General features: G+C 33.1%; 1 protein-coding gene across 3 annotated transcripts in view; it reads right to left on the minus strand.

Moving 5' to 3' along the window:
- Positions 1–21,205, minus strand: part of VPS13B (vacuolar protein sorting 13 homolog B) — a gene marked incomplete at both ends in the record, with an annotated part of 689,491 nt that overhangs the window by 380,681 nt on the left and 287,605 nt on the right. For all 3 annotated transcript variants that reach the window (XM_080693506.1, XM_080693505.1, XM_080693507.1), the window contains one exon: positions 16,961–17,195. In XM_080693506.1, coding sequence (XP_080549632.1) covers positions 16,961–17,195 — 235 coding nt within the window. The remainder of the gene's footprint in view (positions 1–16,960; positions 17,196–21,205) is intronic.

Below are 21,205 nucleotides of genomic sequence, written 5' to 3' on the forward strand. Positions count from 1 at the left end.
TTCTAGGCTATGACTTATCTTCTCAATTTTCTAATACCTACTTATGAAGCATAAAAATTTTAAGTATGATGAAATCCAGTTTGTCTTTTCTTTTATGAATTGGAGCATAGTTTTAGCTTCACATTTAGATCTATGGTCTACTTTTAGTTAATCTTATTTAGTATGAGGTAGACACTATTACATGTAAATATTTGCCAGATTTTTAGCTATCAAATGTTAAGTATATATGAAATACTCATGATATAATATAAAAAAATCCCAGGGATGAAAATCTTGTCAGTCATTACTAGCACAACTATACATAACAAATATAATTTATAAAATCAGTAATATGAGACAGGAGGATCGTGGTTTGAAGACAGACTCAGCTACTAACTAGTGAGGCCCTTTGCAACTAAAGTGAGACCTGGTTTCAAAATAAAGAATAAAAAAAAATTAAGGATGGGAGTGTATCTCAGAGATAGAATGCCCCTGGGCTCCATCCCAGTACCGAGAGAAAAACAGTAATATGTATATACATGCATGTATGTATTTATTGTATAATACTGAGAAAACATAGAAACACTTCTAAAATATTGGTGAGATGGCAAATTAGTGTAGCTGCTATGGAGATCAGTGTTGAAATTCCTAAGAAAACTGGGAATGGATCCACCATATGATCCAGCTATTTCCCTCCTGGGTATTTTTGCAAAGGGATTGAAATCATAATACTATGGTATTATATGAATGTCCATGTTTATAGCAGCAAAATTTGCAATAGCCAAAATATGGAACCAACCTAAGTGTCCATCAATAGATAAATGGATTAAAAATTATGAGATGTATTATGGGATATACAATGGAATTTTTCCCAGCAATAAATAAGAACAAAATAATGTCATCTGCATAATAATAGGACTTGGAGAACATTCTGTTAAGTGAGATTAGCCAGTCACAGCAAGTGAAGGCTCATATATTTTCTCTCATATGAGAAAGCTAGAGAGAAATTGGGATACCAGAGGGACTTCAGATAATGGAGGAGAAACTGCAGGGGAGTGATGGAGGTAGTCTGGAGGAGTTTGGGATGGGGAAAGAGAATTAATAAAGAAAACATTTCCACTGACATTATGTACATATATGAAAATGCCAATGCCAATCTCAATATCCTCAGTGGGAGGGAGGTGAGGGGAAGCCCACCAAGTGCTGTGTACATACATTTCACTATCACTATGAAATACAATATGATATAAGAATACAATGCCCCAATAAATGTATGAAAAATAAAAAATACTGGAATTTTTTTAAATGATAGTGGTTACCATGAAGAGTGAGTTCCCTTTTATTCTACAAATGTTTCTCACTGCCCAAATTTCACTTAATGAGAACCTATTATCTTTGTAATCGATCATTTAACCTGTTTCTAAGGTCTTATAGTCATGCAAAAATGTAAACAGCTTATGCTCTTTACAAAAATTACTCAAAATAGATCATAACTAAATGTGTAATATGAAACTATAAACACTACTAGAAGATAATTGGAAAAATCAAGATATTCTGAGTGTGATAAGTTTTTAGACATGACATCTAAGGCATATAGACAAAAGAATTGACAAGATGAACTAAAAACATTTCTGCTAAGCAAAAACATTATCAAGAGAATAAAAAGCAAAGAAACAAACTGGGAGAAAATACTTGCAAAAGACTTCTGATAAACAACTGTTATCCAAAATATATGTACGCTTAGAACTCAGCAACAAGAATACAAACAACCCTATTAAAAAGCGGAGGTGTCTATTAAAGAGAAAAGGTGTATACTAAAAAGGTTTACAGATGACAAGCACATGAAAAGATGATTCACATCATATGTCATCAGAGAAATGGAAATTAAAACAACAATGACATACCAGTACATCTCTATCAGAAACACCAAAGTACTTATAACACCAAATGCCGGAGAAGATATGGAACAGCAAAAACTCTCACTCATTGCCGATGGGAAGGAAAATTGTATAGCGACTTTGAGAAAGGTTTCATGGTTTCTAACAAAACTAAACATATTCCTTAAGCATATGATAAAAAAATTACACACTTTGGTATTTATCCAAAGGAGTTGGAAACATACGTTCATAAAAGAATGTGCACATGGAAGTATATATCAGTTTTATTCAAATTGCTGTTAACTTGGAAGCAACTAAGATGTCTTTCTGTAGGAGACTGGATAAATACCCTACATCCACACAAAGGAATATTAGTGCATAAAGGAAAAGTAATTGACCCATGAAAAGACAGAAGAAAATTAGTCAAATATTACTGAGAGGCAAAAGGTGAATAGGCTACATTCTACATGATTCCATCTGTATGCCATTTGATAAAGATAAAACTTTAGAATTAGTAAAATGAATCAATAGGTTTCTGGGGCTGTGGTAGAGGAAGGGGCAGAGAGATCAGTAAGTGAGCCACAAAAAATTTTTAGAGCAGTGAAAATACTATGCATATACCATAATTGCAGAAAAATATAACTATACATTTCTCTAAATTTACAGATTGTACACTACCAAAAGATCTAATATATACTATAAAGTTTGGGTGATAAAGATGTGCCAATGTATGTTTATCAATTGTAACCTATGTAGCACTCTGGTGAGGATGTTGATAATGGAGAGGCTATTTTGTGTAGAGAGGCAGAATATATATGGTATATCTCTGGATTTTCCTTTAATTCTTCTGTGAATCTACAAGTACTCTAAAAATAGACTTTTAAAGAAAGAGATCAGAAAAAAATATGATAACATATAAGATTTGCTGTATTGATTTTGTTTTTAAAATAAGTATCTGGGGGATTAGGAACTTACAAAATTGACTACAGGGAATTAAGATTATAAGGATCCCTTTTCAGCTGTTAAAAGCTACAGGACATATAACAAAAAAATTATGAAGCTGAGTATATGTGAGCTACTAAAAGAAGAATAATGTCTGCAGCAATTTTATTAATCACATTTAGGAATTCAAAAGCTCATTTGTAATACCTATATGACTGGTTCCAAGACATTTATTTAAAAATATCACCATTATCAAAAACAATCTGGATTTCTTTTCTGAGCTACCTCTTTCCCCCAAAGAATTCTATTTATTACACACATGGTTTAAAGATTAAAGTCAAACAAACAGCGAAACTGGGAGAAATAAAACATTACAATAGTCCATCACCATCTTTCATAGCAAGAAGAACTTGAAAATGTGAAAAAACTAAAACATAGAAATAAAATAAAACTAACTATATATGTGTGTGTGCCTCTGAGGTTAATAAAAATTATGTGGAGAAAAGACCTTCTTGGTTTTTATAGACACTGAATAATTTTCACATTGGTTTCTCTTAAAACTCACTAATTCCAACAACAGCAAAGTTTTAATTTATAAATGATCTCAATATTCCATTTCTGTCAAAATATTTTATTAAAGTTACAGGCAACTCTTTCAAAGAAAAAAAAAAACAAACCTCTGCAAGGCACAGTGTAGAAACCCATCTGCTGAGAGGTGTTGGCTGGATGTAGCAAATTACATCTGTAAGGCTCTCTGCAAGTGCTCACTAATGAAATTCAGGATGTTGATTTTTGACCCAAACACCCTCATAGATGGGATCTGGCTATAGCAGGGATCATCTCTCCCTCTCTCTTTCCATTGCAATTGGAATCAGATGACAAAGTTCAACAAACTGTCCCTTATTTTGAACTTTAGAAGTCCAATTTAAGGATAGAAGGAGCCCTAAACTATAATGAGAGTTCTTCTTGTTCATCTTATTAATCATTTCTGTGGTTCATTTCTCTTTTTGTTGCTCAGATGACCACAGTTATAAAACTGGGAGTATAAGGTTACCAACCACAGTCATATGTGTTTATACATCTCGGTTTTTTACCAATTTCTTTTTGCATTCATTCTGTCCACTCAACTGTTATACCTGTCTGATTGTTAGTATAATTGTGTGTTTGTGCTTGTAAAATGTAGTATTATTGCCTATGGTATAGTGTAAAATGGCCTATGAAGTACTCTGTCTTGTATTTCTATATAGTTGTATTGAAGCATTTGAATTATATATCATTGTGAAGTTCAAAATCATCCAAACAAACATGTACACAGGTCTTGGTAAGTTTCCCTTCAGGTCCCATCCAGCTACCAACTCCTCCCAATACATAATGGTATGTGATACTTTCATATAAAGACATAGTATAATTTGAACTCTTTATCAGTTCTTCATTTTTGTCCTTCCCATCTCTCTTCCTCATTCAGTACTAGTGTTCTACTGGTCACTCTTCAATCAGCTAAAGTCCCGGGTTTTTTCCCTTATTTTCTCTGTAGCTTCCACATATGAGAGAAAACATTCAATCCTTGACTTTCTGAGACTGGGCAATCTCAGTACAATTTTACACATTTTCACGCATATTCCTGAAAAGGACATAATTACGTTGCTATTTATGACTGAAAGAAATTCTATTATGTATGTACTCTACATTTGAACTGGTCTGTTATTTAAAACTCCTTAAAATGAGGAATTCTTTTTCAATTTTTAATGGACCTTATGACAAATTAGAAGTTAAACTTTTAAATTTTTTACTATTTTTTCCTTATTATAACCAAAACCTGTCAGCTACAAAGAGTTTGATAAATTCATGTGGACTATAAGTATTTGGTGAGCTCCTTTTCCATGCCATGTGCTATGTTAGATGATAAGAATACAACAGTAAACGAGGCAGGAATGGCTTCTGACAATAGATCCATCATATGATCCAGCTCTACCAATCCTGGATATCTTTCCAAAGGGGTTGAAATCAGAGAACTACAGTAACATATGCATACCCATGTTCATAGCAGCACAATTTGTAATAGCCAAAATATGGAACCAACCTAGGTCTCCATCAACAGATGAATGGATTACAAAATTATGGGAAATACACACAGTGGAATTCTGCTTGGCAATAAAGAAGAACAAAATCATGTCATTTGCAAGAAGATGGAAAGACCTGGAGAATATTATGTTAAGTGAGATCAGCCAAACACAGAAAGAGAAGGGATATATGTTTTCTATAATATGCCCAAACTAGGGAGTATTAGGAATACCAGAGGGACTTCAGATAATGTAGGGGAAAGCTCAGCAAAGCTAGAAAGGATAGGAGAGGAAGAAGGCTAAGGCTGATTAATGGAGGAGCTACATCTGAATATATGTAAAAAAAAAATTGAAATTACTTTGATTTGGAGATTGAAGAAGGAGAAAAAAAAGAGCCAGAAAAGGAAATGTCTTGCAGCAGAGTAGCTAGGTAAGAGTTCCAAAATGTCTAGGAGACAAACAACCATTTAGAAAATTATTTGATATAAAGCATGTCAGTAACAGTTCTTTCCTTATAGAATATCTCCAGCAAATTCTTCTTGTTCTTTAATGCTTTTATGTGAGTCAATTATATTAGTGAATTAAAACAAGGGTTTTATTCTTCTGCAGGAATACCCTGCAGAAGAGAACAAAAAGGAAAACATATCCAAGAAACAACAGAGACTATAAACCAGGCCCTAGGACTCTTGAGTATTAATACTACAACAACTTTCACTGAATATCTGCCATGTAGTGGAAACTGAAGTTTTTATACATTATCTCATTTAATGCTTAGAACCCTTTGAAAAAGATACCAGGTAGAAAATAATAAACAGAGTTCAACCCAAGACTGTTTATTGTACCATTCTTCTTCAAAGCTTGCCTGTATTCTCAGTGTCTGTCAAAAGGTAGATGTTTCACAGATACTTGCTGAATGAGTGGAACAGATATGGGCAGGTAAAAAGATAAATTTTAAAAAGATGCCAGAAGATTAAGCAGGATAAAGGGGTACTAGTTCTGACACTCATGTATCTTTTTTACAATATTAATAGCTAGCTGCAATTGCTTTCAGTTTTCATACCTTATCCAACCCTTTTCCCAATCCATTCCCTGTTTTTATAAAAAAAATTATTAAACAAAAATGGGCAAATATAAAAGAACAGTATTGGAGAAGCAGACTGGAAAGCAGTATAATAGAAGGTGGTAGAGATTTAGACATTTTGTATTTTGCTGAACATGAATGATTGAAATATATGTCTATATTCTGAAACCAGTAAAATGACAGTGAGGGTGGAAAATACTACAAATAGAAAAACAGAGTAAGAAAGGTTATGACAGAAGATAAGATTCATCACACTTTTTGCAAAGAAACTGCACAAATAATGACTGAGGCCAAGATGGGCCAGGTATAAAATAGCAACTGTAGTATGTCATTAGTATCTTGACAAGTTCTAATATTTAATGCATCAAAAAGAATGCAAGAGTGATACTAAAACCAGGAAGACTGCTTAAAAATTGTTGAAAGTAGTAAATTTATCACTAGATCATTTACCATCTTTGTACAAGAACTATACAACTATAAAGAGTATATAACTATATATTTTTAACTATAAAGAGTAAATATCTATACAACTGTAAATTAAAGGATTATACCCAAATATTTTTATAAACATCCTTAAAATTAAAAATATATAAATTGATGATTATCTAGTGAAAGTTGATATTTGTTATTTTTAAGACCTAAAGAAGCCGGGCATGGCCGGGTGTGGTGGCGCACACCTGTAATCCCCGCGCTTGGGAGGCAGAGACAGGAGGATCACACAGGTTCGAAGCCAGCCGCACGCACTAGCTTAGAAGACCCTGTTTCCAAATAAAAATGTAAAAATAGGTCTGGGAGTGTAGCCCGGAGGTAGAAGGGCTTCCAGGAACCCCAGTACCACCACACACACACACACACACACAAAAAAAAAAAAAAAAAAAAAAAAGCCGGGCATGGTGGTGCAAACTTGTAATCCCTGCGCTTGGGAGGTGGAGACAGGAGGATCGCACAGTTTCAAAGCCCACCTCCCTGGCTTAAGAGACCCTGTTTCCAAATAAAAAATATACAAATAGTTCTGGGATTGTACCCCAGAGGTAGAAGGGTTCCATTCCTAGTACCACCATCAAAAAAAAAAAAAAAAAAAAAAAGACCTAAAGAAGATTTAAGTATCTTGAAATAATCTCCTTTCTTCAGCGTAGGTTTGGCCAATGAGAATAACCATATGGTTAAAATGTCATTTCCTCTTTATGTTTTATTTTTAACTATCTAGTCATTCTATATTCTCCTAGGGAGAATAAATATAGACTCTGGAAGTTTCTATCTGATTCGAGCCCAATCTATCGGGCATTTTTTTTTTAAGTTCAAAAAAATCTAAGTTGCTGTCTAAGTCAGTTTTAGGGGAAAAAAATCAGAGAATGGAATATATGCTTAAAAGATGAAGACTTCTACATTTAAATCATTTATAACATATCTGAAAAAAGATGAAAATAATTTTATCTTATATAAAGGATGAGCAATATCAGTTGGCAGAAGTGTTGTAGAAATAAGAGGAATTTTAAATGAGTACTAAAGACATAAAAAATGGTGGATAATATATATATCAATCTCTTTATGAAATTCATTTTAAAAAGAGGCATAAAGTTGTCAGAATACCATGTTCAAAAAACAGTGAGGATTTCGGCCTGGGCGTGGTGCTGCACACTTGTAATCCCAGTGCTTGGAAGGGGAGACAGGAGGATCGTGCAGGTTTGAAGCCAGCCTCACTGGCTTAGGAGACCCTGTTTCCAAATAAAATATAAAATAGGTCTGGGAGTGTAGCCCAGAGGTAGAAGGGTTCCATCCCCAGCACCATCAAAAATAAATAAATAAATAAATAAATAAATAAACAAACCAGTGAGGAATTCTATTTAAAGGGACAAAGCAAAGCCAGGCATGGTGGGGTACACTTGTAATTCCAGCATTTGGGAGGCTCTGACTGGAAGATTGTGGTTTGCAGACAGCCTCAGCTACCTAGCAAGGCCCCTTGCAACTCAGTGAGACCCTGTTTAAAAAAAAAAAAAAGAGTAGGCCAAGCATGGTGGCTCAGGCTTGCAATCCCAGCATTTGGGAGGCTGAGACAGGAGGATCGCAGTTTGTGGACAACCTCAGCTACATAGTGAGGCCCTCTGCAACTCAGACCTTGTTTCAAAAAAAAAAAAAAAGAATTAAAAATAGGGCTGAGATTGTAACTCAAAGGTATAATGCCCCTGGGTTCCATCCCCAGTACTGCACAAAGAGAAAAGAGAGAGAGAGAGAGAGAGAGAGAGAGAGAGAGAGAGAGAGAGAGAGAGAGAGAGAGAGGAGGGGCATAGCCAACTTAGTGACCTGGATAATCTTTCTGCTAAAAGCAAAAGTGATATTATTGAACAACACACACACACACACACACACACACACACACACACACACACACACACACCTCCTTAAATTTATTAAGTGTAGAAAAAAGTAAGGATTACAATTACTAACACAGGGGACTGCAGTAAGCCAGAAACTCAGTAGTAAGTAAAGTTAAATGAATAAAGCACTTCAAGTTCAAGGCTGGTAAAAATGAGCAACCATGTTCACAACGAAGGTTGACTTAAGATAAAACCCATTTAGAGTGCAGAAACTAACAACACAAAGCTAGTATTCTGTTCATCCCACTATGTGATCCTTTCATCACTGCTATCAGAAAATTAAATTTTGAACAGAGGTATAAAAAATTACAACTCATCATTTTTAAGAGACTGTAGTTCAAACTTTTATTATTTAGATAGCATAGAGTCCTTTAATCAAGAAATTAATATCAAGTGACCTTGAACTGATGCCTTGACATACCAAGGTCTTAAATGGGAGGGAAGAGAGTAAGGTAGGAGATGGGGGAGAGCTCACAAGTGCTGTGTGCATGTATGCCTCTATCAGTCTGAACATAGTCATAATATATGAGTATAATGCACCACTGAAATAAAATAAAATAGACAATCTTAAAACATTTAAATATATACTCCCAGTTGTTTTGCTATCTGGGTAACGCTGCACCAAATGTGCATACAAGTCCATCCTTATAATTCCAAAAAGAATAAGGCAAAGCCGGGCATAGTGGCGTACACTTGTAATCCCAGGGCTTGGGAAGCTGAGACAGGAGGATCACACAGGTTCAAAATCAGCCTCGGCTACTTAGTGAAGCTTTCAGCAACTTAGTGATTCCCTGTTTCCAAATAAAGTATAAAACACGTCTGGGAGTATAACCCAGAGGTAGAAAACTCCCTAGGGTCCACTACCAGTACCAAAAAAAGAAAAGAAAGGCAGATACAACAATCTCAGCAAGTGATGGTGTAATTACCAAAGTCTGTTACAGACCACATGTGGACAGTATGTTAGGGTAGGGCACACTTCAGAATAGCATTCTGTACTCTGATTCATTGAATAAAATTATAAAATTACTACTAGAAAAACTGGTAAATTCAAATGTTCCTAAGGAAAAAAAATATTTCTGCAGAAAAATTATTTCTAGTACCCCAGATAATAAAAGAGCCAACAAGGAATACATGAGTACTATTAGGAATAGCAGAGAGGATACAACAGAAATTACATGAGGACACAATTCCTTAAAAGAAATAAGAGGAAGCATTGAAAACATGAGTAAAAATAAATTTTTAAAGAATAAACAGAACAATTTTCATAATACAAAAGTTAAATTCAATAAATAAAGTACTATAAAGTTCTAAAGCAGGAAAACTAACTTATGATTTTATGTCAAAATATGATTTGTCTCTGAAGAAGCAGTAACTAGCGAAGTCTAGAGATGACCTGGAGGCTGGGAGTATTCTTAATTATTATTCAGGGCTGGAACCATGCATGAGTTTACATTACAAAAATCATTCAAGCTGTATATTAAGTATTATACAGTTTTATGTCTGTTACAGACTTCTACAAAATTTATACAAAATTCAGTGAATGGCTTTAAGAAAATATGAAGTACAATTGAAAAAAATTAGTAAATTAAAGATTAGTACCTAGCATGCAACTCGGAAAGACAAAGAAAAAATCTAAAAGAGTTCAGAATCTAAAGAGTAGAGTTTTAAAAAAAAAAAAGCACATACAATTTTATATTTATTTATGTTTAGAGTTAAGAAATACCTCATAAAAGAAACCAATCAAAAAATTTTAAAACATGAAAACTAATCAGAGACAGGACACCCCTGAGTTCAATCCCTAGTATCACCAAAAAAAGGCTAAGATCTTTAAAGCATTCAGAAAACGAAGAAACCAAGAAAACACAAAATGACAGTTGCTCAAAAGGCCAATGAAAAGCAAGAGTCAGCAGCACCTCAGCATAAGGAAGACATGTATACCTAGAAAAATGTCTTTCTTTTTTTTTTTAATTTTTAATTGGTGCACTGTATTCATACATCATAGTGGGATACATACTTTTGTAGACATACATGCACACATTGCCCAGTCAGCCCCCACCCAATCCCCACCCCATTCTCTCCCTATCCCTCCCTCCCATGCTTGGCTTAGTGATTGACATCTAGTATTATAGCAATTTATCAAAAATTAAAAATGATAATCTCACATAACAGTTTCATTTGTCTGATACCAAGCTTTTGATGACTTAAAGATAACATTTCAATATTTCTTTTTGCTTTCTTTCTTACCAGAGAATATTTTTTTTTCTTTTCTTTTTTTTTAGGTGAAACTATCATATATTTATATATTTATTTTTCAGAAAAAAAAATATATCCTAATATGGAATATGGACTCTAGGTACCCACAATGATCTTGAAAAAGAACAAAGATAGAAGATGTATATTTTCTGATTTCAAACCATATAAAGCTACAATAATTGAAACAGTGTAGTACTATTCTAAAGGCAGATATATAAACCATTGGAGTTAAATAAAAGCCTAGAGCTAAATTCTTCCCTATATTGTCAAGTTATTTTTGACAAGGTTTCCATGAACATTTGGTGGTGGAAATAATAATCTTTTAACTAAATATTGTTGAAACATAATAATTACATGGAAAAGAATAAAGTTGGACCCTTACCTAATCCCATATACAAATATTAACTCAAAATAGATAAAAGACCTAAATATAAATCTTAAGACTATAAACTTTTAGGAGAAAATCTGGGTCATAAAACCTCACTCAAAGAGATTAACTACAAAGAAGAAATAGGTAACACACATCAGAACTAGAGAAACATGACTTTCCATCCAACAGACAACTAAGATTGGTTATCTGTGGAGATTCATTATTTATGTTAGTCTTTTACCTATCTCTAAAGGGTATTGTTTGCCTTTATTGTTGTTAATTTTTAGGATTTCTAGTTGGAATATTAATATACCTTCAGATATAGCATTTGGGAATATTTTATCCCATTCTATTAGTAACTGTTAACTCTGTTTACATTGTCTTTGGATATACAATTTTTTTTTATTTTTTAGGGAGTTTGTATAAAAATGTCTTTCAAAAGGGAAGTCAAAAGGTGAGAGTGGTGGTGCACGCTTGTAATCCCAGCATTTGGGAGGCTGAGACAGGAAGATTCAGGTTCACAGACAGACAGCTTTAGCTACTTAGTGCATCCCTTTGCAACTCAGTGAGACCCTGTTTCCAAATAAAGAATAAAAAATAGGGCTGAGGGTGTAGCTCGGAGGTAGAATGCCCTTGGGTTCCATCACCTGTACTACAAAAAAAAAAAAAAGTCAAAATAAAGACCTCTTTCCCCCCACCTTGGGTATGGGGGATTAAGCCCAGGGATATTGCATCCCCAGCCCTTTTTATTTTGAAATAAGATCTCATTAAGTTATCATCAGGCACTAGCCTTGAACCAGCCATACCCCTGCATCAGCTTTCCAAGTACTGGCATTACAGGTTTGTGTGAACATACCTGGCTATAAAGACATTTTAAAACAAAAAAGAACCTACCTCAGCATCATAAAGGCTATATATGATAAACTCATGGCCAGCATCATTGTGAATAGGGAAAAACTGACAGGATTTCCCATAAGATCAGGAGCAAGACAAAGACACCCACTATCAATCCACCTATTCAACTAGCACTTGAAACTAGCCTCAGCAATAAGATAGGAGAAGTGAATGAAAGAAATACAAATAGAGAAAGAAGAACTGAAATTGTCTTTGTTTGCTGACTTGTACAGGTGATAAATAACTTCAGCTACTAAAGTAGCTGGATTTAAAATCAACTTGCAAAACTCATTTGCATTCCTTTATACCATGACATCTAGAAATCAATTTGATGTACAATAACTTCAAAAAGGATAAAATACTTAGGGATAAATTTAACGAAGGAGGTAGAAGGTCTCTACAATGAAAACTAAAGTCACTAAAGAAAGAAAATAAAGATGATTTCAGAAGTTGGAAAGACCTCCAATGCTCTTGGATAGGCAAAATAAAAATAATAAAAATGGTCATCCTACAGAAAACAAGCTACACATTCAATGCAATCCCTACTAAAATACTATGTTAATTTTTCATAGATCTTGAGAAATCAGCTGTAAAATTTACATGGAAAAAACCCCAGAATATCCAACGCAATATACAGCAATAGAAACCATGCAGAGGCATTATGATACCTGACTTCAAAGTATAATACAAAGTGATAGTTATAAAAACAACATGGTACTGGCACAAAATCAGACACATAGGCCAATAAAAGACTCAGAAAAAAGCCTCATATTTATAACCAGATAATTTTCAATAAAGGTGCCAAAAGAATGTGCTGGAAAAAAGACAGTCTTTTCAACAAATGGTATTGGGAAGATTGTTACCATAGGTAGAAAAATGAAATTAAGCCTTAACTTCTCACTCTGCACAAGAATCAATGCAAAATGTATCAAATACTTAAAAATTAGGCCAAAAACTTTGAAACTGCTAAAAAAAAGAGCACAAAGCCAATACTACAACATATAGGTATGGGTAGAAACCTCTATAAGACCCCAAAAGCTTAGGAAACTAAAATAAGAAATTAAGATAGCATTAAAATAAAAAAAACCATCAAGAATCTACATACAAAAAAAATATTTGCCACCTACCCCTCGGATAAAGGACTAATATCTAGAATATACAAAGAGCTTAGTGAACAACACTTAAAAACAAATAATTAAGTAAAAATGGGCAACTAAATTGAATATACACTTCTCAGAAGAAGAAATATAAATGGCAAATAAATATATCGACAAATGTTAAACATTATTAGCAATCATGGAAATGCAACTCAAAACAACAATGAGACTCAACCTAACTCCAGTTAGAAAGCAATCCTCAAGAACACAAAAAATAATAAATGCTGGAGAGGATGTGGGGAAATAGGAACTCTTAATACTCTCTTGGGGGAATCACAAATTAGTACAGCTGCTATGGCGATCAGTGTGAAGGTTTCTCAGAAGATTGGGAATGCAATTACCATTTGACCCAGTGATAGCACACCTGGGCCTCTTTCTGAAGCAAATGAAATCAGAATATAACAATACTTCCATATCCATGTTCATAGCAGCACAATTTACAATAGCCAAATTATATAACCAGTCTAGTTGTCTATTAACAGATGAATGGATCATAAAACTGAGATATATTCATACAATGAAATTTTACTCGGTCATAAAATGAACAAAATCATGCCATTTGCAGAAAAGTAAATGGAACTTGATGATATTATACAGAGTAAGATTAGCCAGTCACACACAAAAATAACCCCAGATATATATTTTCTCTTTATATGTGGAAGCTAGAGAGAAATTCAGAAATAAGAGTAACATGAGATAGAAGAGCAGAGACGCCAAAGTTCGGATTGAGAAGGGTTATAAAAAGGAGAAGGAGGGACAAGGACACAAAAAGTGTAACAGTTGAAATAATTTTAGGTATATGAACAAAATTACCAATCCCAATCTCAATGACACTATAGAGAGGGGAAGAGACTCAGAGGGAAGTACATCAAGAGTTGTGTGATTCTATCACTCTATACCCCAATATCATGTAAAATTACAATGCACCAAATAAATAAAATGAATAGAGTTTGCAAATATCTGACAACCATAAAAAGAGATCCTAAATCATGGATCTCAGGAAGACACATACATACACACAAAAAAAAGAAAGAAAGAAAGAAAGAAAGAAAGAAAGAAAGAAAGAAAGAAAGAAAGAAAGAGAAGGAGGAGGAGGGAGGGAGGGAGGGAGGGAGGGGGGAGGGAGAGGAGGGGAGGGGAGGGGAGGGAGGGGGGAGGGAGGGGAGAGGAGGGGAGGGGAGGGGAGGGGAGGGGAGGGGAGGAAAAAAACTGAGCTGGAAAGAGAAAAGGAACTATTAAGGCCCTGGCATAGGGGTTAACAAACATGGCATATGATCAAATCTAGCCAAATATTATATTGTTGTCAATAAAGTTTTACTGAGATATTGTCATGCTGATTCATTGATATATTATCTACAGCTCCTTCCATACTACAAAGCACACAAAACTATTCTCTTGAATAGTTGCAAGAGAAACCATATAACTGATAAAACTGAGAGCATTTACAACTGACCCTTTACTGAAAAGTTTCCCAAACCTTGAACCAGATATTATATATGTCTAAATACATACATATATATCCATCTAAACAATTATGTCATAAATACTAATATCTTTAATGCAATAAAACTATAATTAAAATATTACAAAACCAGTTAATGTGAGCTGGGTGTGATGGCAAATGCTTATAATCCCAATGGGTTTTTTTGTATATAATAATCTCAGGAGGCTGAGATAGGAGGATCATAGGTTTGCAGCCAGCCTCAGCTACTTAGTGAGGGCTTTTGAAACTTAGTGAGACCCTGTTTCAAAGGAAAAAATTAAAAATCGAACTGAAGGTATCACTCAGAGTAGAATGCCCCTGGGTTCAGTCCCCAGAACCTCAAAAATCAAAAGCAAAAACAAAAAGTCAATCTGGAAAGGAGGATTAAAATACTTTAAGATATATGTATTGTTCAAGAGGAGGGCAAATAGATTGACTTAATAAGTAATAATACAATTTGATTATTATGATCAGCAAGAAAGTAAAGAGAATCCACAGAATAGGAGAATATAATTGCTCACCAGAAAACTGAAAAGGATATAGTATCCAGAATAGATAAAGAAATGTTACTACTCAACGTTGAGAAGCTAAATAGTGCAAGAAAAAGTGGGGAAAAGACTTAGATAGAAAAAAATATTAAAAACATATACAAGATTTAGCACAGTGGTAGAGTGCTTACCTAGCATGCACAAGGCTGACAATTCCTCTCCCTCTCTTTCTCTCACTCACACACATACATACACCCTCTCCCTCTCTCCCTCCTTCTCTCTCTCTCTCTCTCTCTCTCTCTCTCTCTCTCTCTCTCTCTCTCTCTCATATTACACATCCACATATATAAATAACCAATAAACAAATGAAAAGATGTATCATTAGTCATTAGGGAATTACAAGCCAAAACACGATGACATACTACGTCATATTTCTTAGGATAGTTAGAATTAAGTAAACAAAATAGACAAAAACACATGGTGATAAAGATATGAAGAAACTGAGACCATCAGATATTAATTGTAAAATGTTGCTGATACTTGGAACAACTTTGGCAAATCCTCAGAAACTGAAACATAAGGATTACCATTTTACCTAATAATTTCACTTCTGTGTATATACTTGATAGAAATTAAAATATACTTATGCAAAAACTTAAAAATAATATATATCATAATTGTTCATAAAAGCCCCAAAGCAAAAATGACCCAAATGTCCATCAACTAATGAATATATAAAGAAAATGTGGCATATTATTATATAATAGGATATTATTCACCCATAACTGTTAGAACTCTAATCAATCTTAAAATACCATGGTATGTTAAAGAAATAAGTCACATTAGACTATATAGTAAATTATTCTATTTACTATAATGTTTCAAATAGTTAAATGAATACAGACATAAAGTAGATTAGTGACTGTTGGAGTCTGTAAAACTTAGGGAACATTCCACAACTCATGTGAGGTTACCATAACCTAATATGCTACACAATATTATATTAATAAAGTATTCCTAATAAGCAAATAGCAAAAAATATGTCAAAGGTTCCAAAGAATCTTTTCATCAAGACAAATATTTAACAAGAACTTTTAAAATAAGCTCCCAACCATTAAAACTTTATGACTTTGAATGATAATGATATTCACATTGTTAAGGACCAATATTAATGTTTGGCAGTGAAATCTTGATTATCTGATAAGAAAAAGAGATTTCAGCATAAAACAAAAAATAAAAATCAACATCAAATTTGGAGTAAAAAATTGCATAGGCTTTCTGATTTTTAGTGGTAGTATGTATAGTAATCTAGGATCAGGATTTATACGCTTACATCCTAATAATATGAACAAGGTGTTGACCTATTTAGCACAGTCAAAAATTTGAGCCTTGTTATTATAATACAGATTCACATTATTTACTTTGTGACTCAAAACTTTTCCAGGTTCACATTTTGTTTGAAATGAACAGGTCAAAGTTCAAAAGTATATGAATTTGCAACTGAAAACACTGCAATGTAAGAAATCAAGTTCAACTTAGGAAAAGAATCGTGGCTTTAATCAAACACAATCATATGCTTTTTGTGAAGAAATAAAAAACCTAAAACTGTATTATTCTGGTATAAATAATATGTTCATCCCATTATTTATATATAATACATTTATTCATAACTCAACTGGCTTCAATTAAGACGAATCTATTTATCACTCCTAGTTCACCCTAATGCAAACACCACAGACCACCTTTCTTCCCAAGCTAATTTTTCCTTTGTTTACATTTAGTAATTATATTGCATTGATACTCAAAAAGACATTTTACACACACACACATATATGACCATGACTAAAATGTATGGATAGTAATCAATGACACCTATTCATTTAGTTCAACTGTGAAAATTTTCAGTAAGAAGACTGACTTATGTGTATACTGGTATATTAAAGAAATCTATAATTTTATCAACATAAAATATTAATTACTGGAAGAATTTTTTAAACCTACCTTCTTCAAGGATGGGTCTTGGGATAACAAATGGAATTTCCTGAAGAGGTTCCATATACTTGTGGCCGGCACTAATAATCTTTATTTGAGGCAAACAGAGGACAAGTGTTCCTGGCATGCTGGTTTGTCCATGGTACCAACTCCTTACTGTTCCAGGAATATCACCAGATACAATTGTACTTGGGGAAGGTAGGCTATCATTTGGAATAAAGACACAACAAGACTGTACTTCAAGCTACAAAAGAAAAGCAGAATTAAAGTATTAAGATTAGACTACACATATCTTGCACATCTAATATCTTCACCACAATAAACAGAAAAAGCAAAAATAAAACCATGTCCTATGTATATCTTTTATAAGGAAGCCAGACAAACATTTGAAAAGAAACTTCTTTCATGTTATAAACTCGATCAAAAGCATGCAGTGATGTGAGGTGAGATGAAAATATATCTGCCCTTCTATCATTCTTTCCAAGAAACAGGATTGTTAGAAAAATGTGCTAGAAAAAAAAAAAGTGAGAAAATCTTTCTTCTCTTGCAGTTCATTAGATTTTGTTAACACCAACAAGATAAGGCCTTAGAGTTGCTATATATATATATATATATATATATATATATATATAGCCATTTCTATGTGAAATTGGCCCTTGAAATTTTTACTTTACAGACTAAGAATATAACAAAGTTTTTAACTATTCATTTTATAGCATTAGACAATCATTAAAGAACATGTTTACATCATAGACTAGTTTAATTTGTATACATGTATTGAGATTCAAGTATATGTCACATTTATTATCTATGAGCAGAAATATAGTAATAAAAATCAGAAGTTTTAAAAATAAGCAGTTTCATATGTTTTTCATTCTTCAATTTATTAGCCAAATTATAATTTGATGTAAAATTTTATTCTCCTCTTTGTTAAAAATTACTTAAACATTACTTATGTTGCCAGATCCTTAAAGAGTTAAGACTATATAAGCCCAAACCAAAACCTGAAATTCATCCTGAGTTCCTAATTCAGAAGCAAAGTAGATTAAAATTTATTATTCTTAGTTGGCTCTTTCAAAGTAATAGTCTGCTGACTTTATTAAATTGCTCCATCACAGCCCGGTGTAATGGCACATGCTTGTAATCTCAGTACTTGGGAGGCTGAGAAAGGAGGATCACAGGTTCGTGGCCAGACTCAGATTCTTAGTAAGGCCCTCTGTAACATAGTGAGACCCTGTTTCAAAATAAAGAAAAAAAAATACAGCTGGAGGTATAGCTCAGAGGTAGAATGCCTCAGAGTTCAATCTCCAGTATCACAAAAATAAATAGATAGATAAATAGATCCAACAGCATAGAATACTTGACTTATTTTTAAGCAAATATAAATTACAATATCAACTTTATATAAAATATTTTCTGCCTTACAAAGCTGATATTTTAAGGTGTGATAATTTTTTTTATTTGAGTAATGCCTGGATACTCTAGAAAATTACATTAACAAAGAGGCTATATTTTATAAAAGATAACTGAAGATAGAGTAATATCACTCTCTTGGGGTTAAAAAGTTCCTTATTGAAAACATCATGAATTCCTTGATATAATAAATAATTTATCAGCCTATGAATAAAGAATTCCGATTTTAGGGTATAGAGAAATTACTGAATTCACCAGAAAAAAATACAAGGAAGTTTGTGGCAAAATAAATAATATAACTAAATATAAATAAATGTACTGGTTCATAAAATATGAGTTTGTTATATTAATTCTAATATTTTATCTTCTGATTAGATAACTTAAGTGTATATGCATTAGGTATTTAGTTGTTTGTCTTAAGATGCCATTTTAAGCCGGGCGTGGTGGCGCACGCTTGTAATCCCTGCGCTTGGGAGGCAGAGACAGGAGGATCGCGCAGGTTCGAAGCCAGCCGCGTGCGCTGGCTTAGGAGACCCTGTTTCCAAATAAAAATGTAAAAATAGGTCTGGGAGTGTAGCCCGGAGGTAGAAGGGCTTTCAGGAACCCCAGTACCACCAAAAAAAAAAAAAAAAGATACCATTTTATTTACTCTGAAACAATAAGTCTATACTGCCTCTGATATATTACAATTATGTTTTAAGGTATTAACATAAATCAGAAGTGATGCTTAATTGTGTAATTTAAAATGGCAGAGTAAGCTCATATTTTCCATTAATTCAGGTTAGATAGTCAAAATATGAAGAGTTAAATATTTACAACCTCATATAGGCATTGATGCTATACTGTAAAATGCTCAACAGTGTGAGGCAATTTTGGTTTAATATACTACCATGTGCAAACATACAAAGAAAGAAATTTTAATTGTACCAACATTTTCAAAGTCATAAAACATCCCAAATTCTACTCATTCAAAACTCAATTATTCTATTGAATTTAAGCAATCTAAGCAATATATAAAGAATCAACAGTAGACTGGCAAGAGAAATATAACTACGATAAAAGATAAACTTTCTAAAATATGATACATGTTGTGAGGATTCCTTTTATGTTAAGAATTAAAACATACATATAATACAAATGGTTCAAAATTATTATAAAGTTATATCTATTATGTATACTGAAGCTCTCACATAAATCTTTTTACACTTTTAAAATAACTGTTAAAACTGTTTGTCTAAAATAGTGGTTTTAATGTAAAATTGTGAGTGATTTATATTACTGAATATAAATCTGCAGCAGTAAATTTTGCATTAATGTAAGGATCTGACAATCCAAGGGAAAGAAAATGAAGTAATCTGCCAGTAAGAAGTCCCCGAGCCGGGGGTCAGAACATGTTCATGGAAACCATCTGGTTGGGACCCTCTGAGCCACACCAAACACAAATGATCTTTTAAAAAAATATCCTATTCATTAATGTATCACAGCTGCATGGAGTGTTACTTCATTTTTCCATGGCAACATCCTTTCTGTTTCAAGGATCTTGTTTCAGTTTTGGTAGCAACATGTTCTTCTGCCAATATTGAACACATTCATGTGTTAAAGTGAAGAGATTATTACAAATTCTTGAAGTAGAACCACCTCTATTTTGATTCCTATTAGGTACATATCTAAGTATAATATACTGAGGATAAAGGAATAAGATGAAACTTATTTGCTATTTTTACTTTAATAAATAAAATGACTATAATGCTTTTTGCCCATAAGTTTCAAGTTATGTATCACTTGAAAAGCTATATGCATTTTCCTAACTTTACATGAAAAATTTTAATTTGAAAAATTAAAGTTTCTGATTTATGTGATCTATAATGGTGATTGCAACTCAGTTAAAAAGAAAAGGCTTTCATTTGGGCATTAATATAAAATTTTAGGGATCCTAGGGACTGAACTGTGGGCCTTATGAATGCTAAACATGAACTCTAATGTTTAGCCATGACCTTAAACTTTATTCTGAAAATCTTAATTAGCCATTGACCATTATTTAACATAATTAGTGTAGTAATGTTTTCAAATGCTGCAACCTATTTCTGTCCTCTGCGCTGTTTTGGCACTGGAGATCAAGTCCAGGGGCATTCTACCTCAGGGTTATGCCCCAAGCCTTTTTTATTTACTTTTTTTTTCTTTAATTTTGAAACAGGGTCTTGTAAAGTTGCTGAGGTTAGCCTCAGACTGTAATCCTCCTGTCTTAAACTACCAAGAACTGGGAATATAGGTGAATACAACTGTGCCTGTCTAGACTTCAACCCTTCTAAGTAGCATAACTATTTTCTATTCCAAAATAACATAGTCCTCTGTATTTAAAACTTGAAACTTTAGTGACAGTATATTTTGTAAATTTTCTATAAAATAAAATATTTTCTAATATAAATGCATTTTATTCTTCAGAAATAATAAAATAAACATTGCAGGCTGTACTGCATTCACTTTTTCTTTTATTCATGCATTCTTTAATATCTACCATGAGCTAAGCTGAAAGTAAGGAATACAGAATAAAAAGACATATAAAAGTTATCAAAAGCTTAAAATGAGAACATTAATATCCTCACAGGATGGAGAACTCATATTCTTACTAAACTTTCACTAGAATGAAACCTTTTTTTAGTCAAATTACTTGGCCTATTTTGTTCACTCAATAGTTTTGGTACATGATACAGTATCTAGCAGGTACCAGGTATTTGATGAAGAATTGTTAAATAAGTAAACATGGTTATTATAATCAAGTATTAAAAATAATCATTCCATGCATGTTGTTCATAATTTGGTTCTGAAGAAGCAGTCTAAAAG

The sequence above is a fragment of the Muscardinus avellanarius genome (assembly GCF_963383645.1).
Source record: "Muscardinus avellanarius genome assembly, chromosome: 4".
In the NCBI taxonomy this organism is placed as follows: Eukaryota; Metazoa; Chordata; class Mammalia; order Rodentia; family Gliridae; genus Muscardinus; species Muscardinus avellanarius.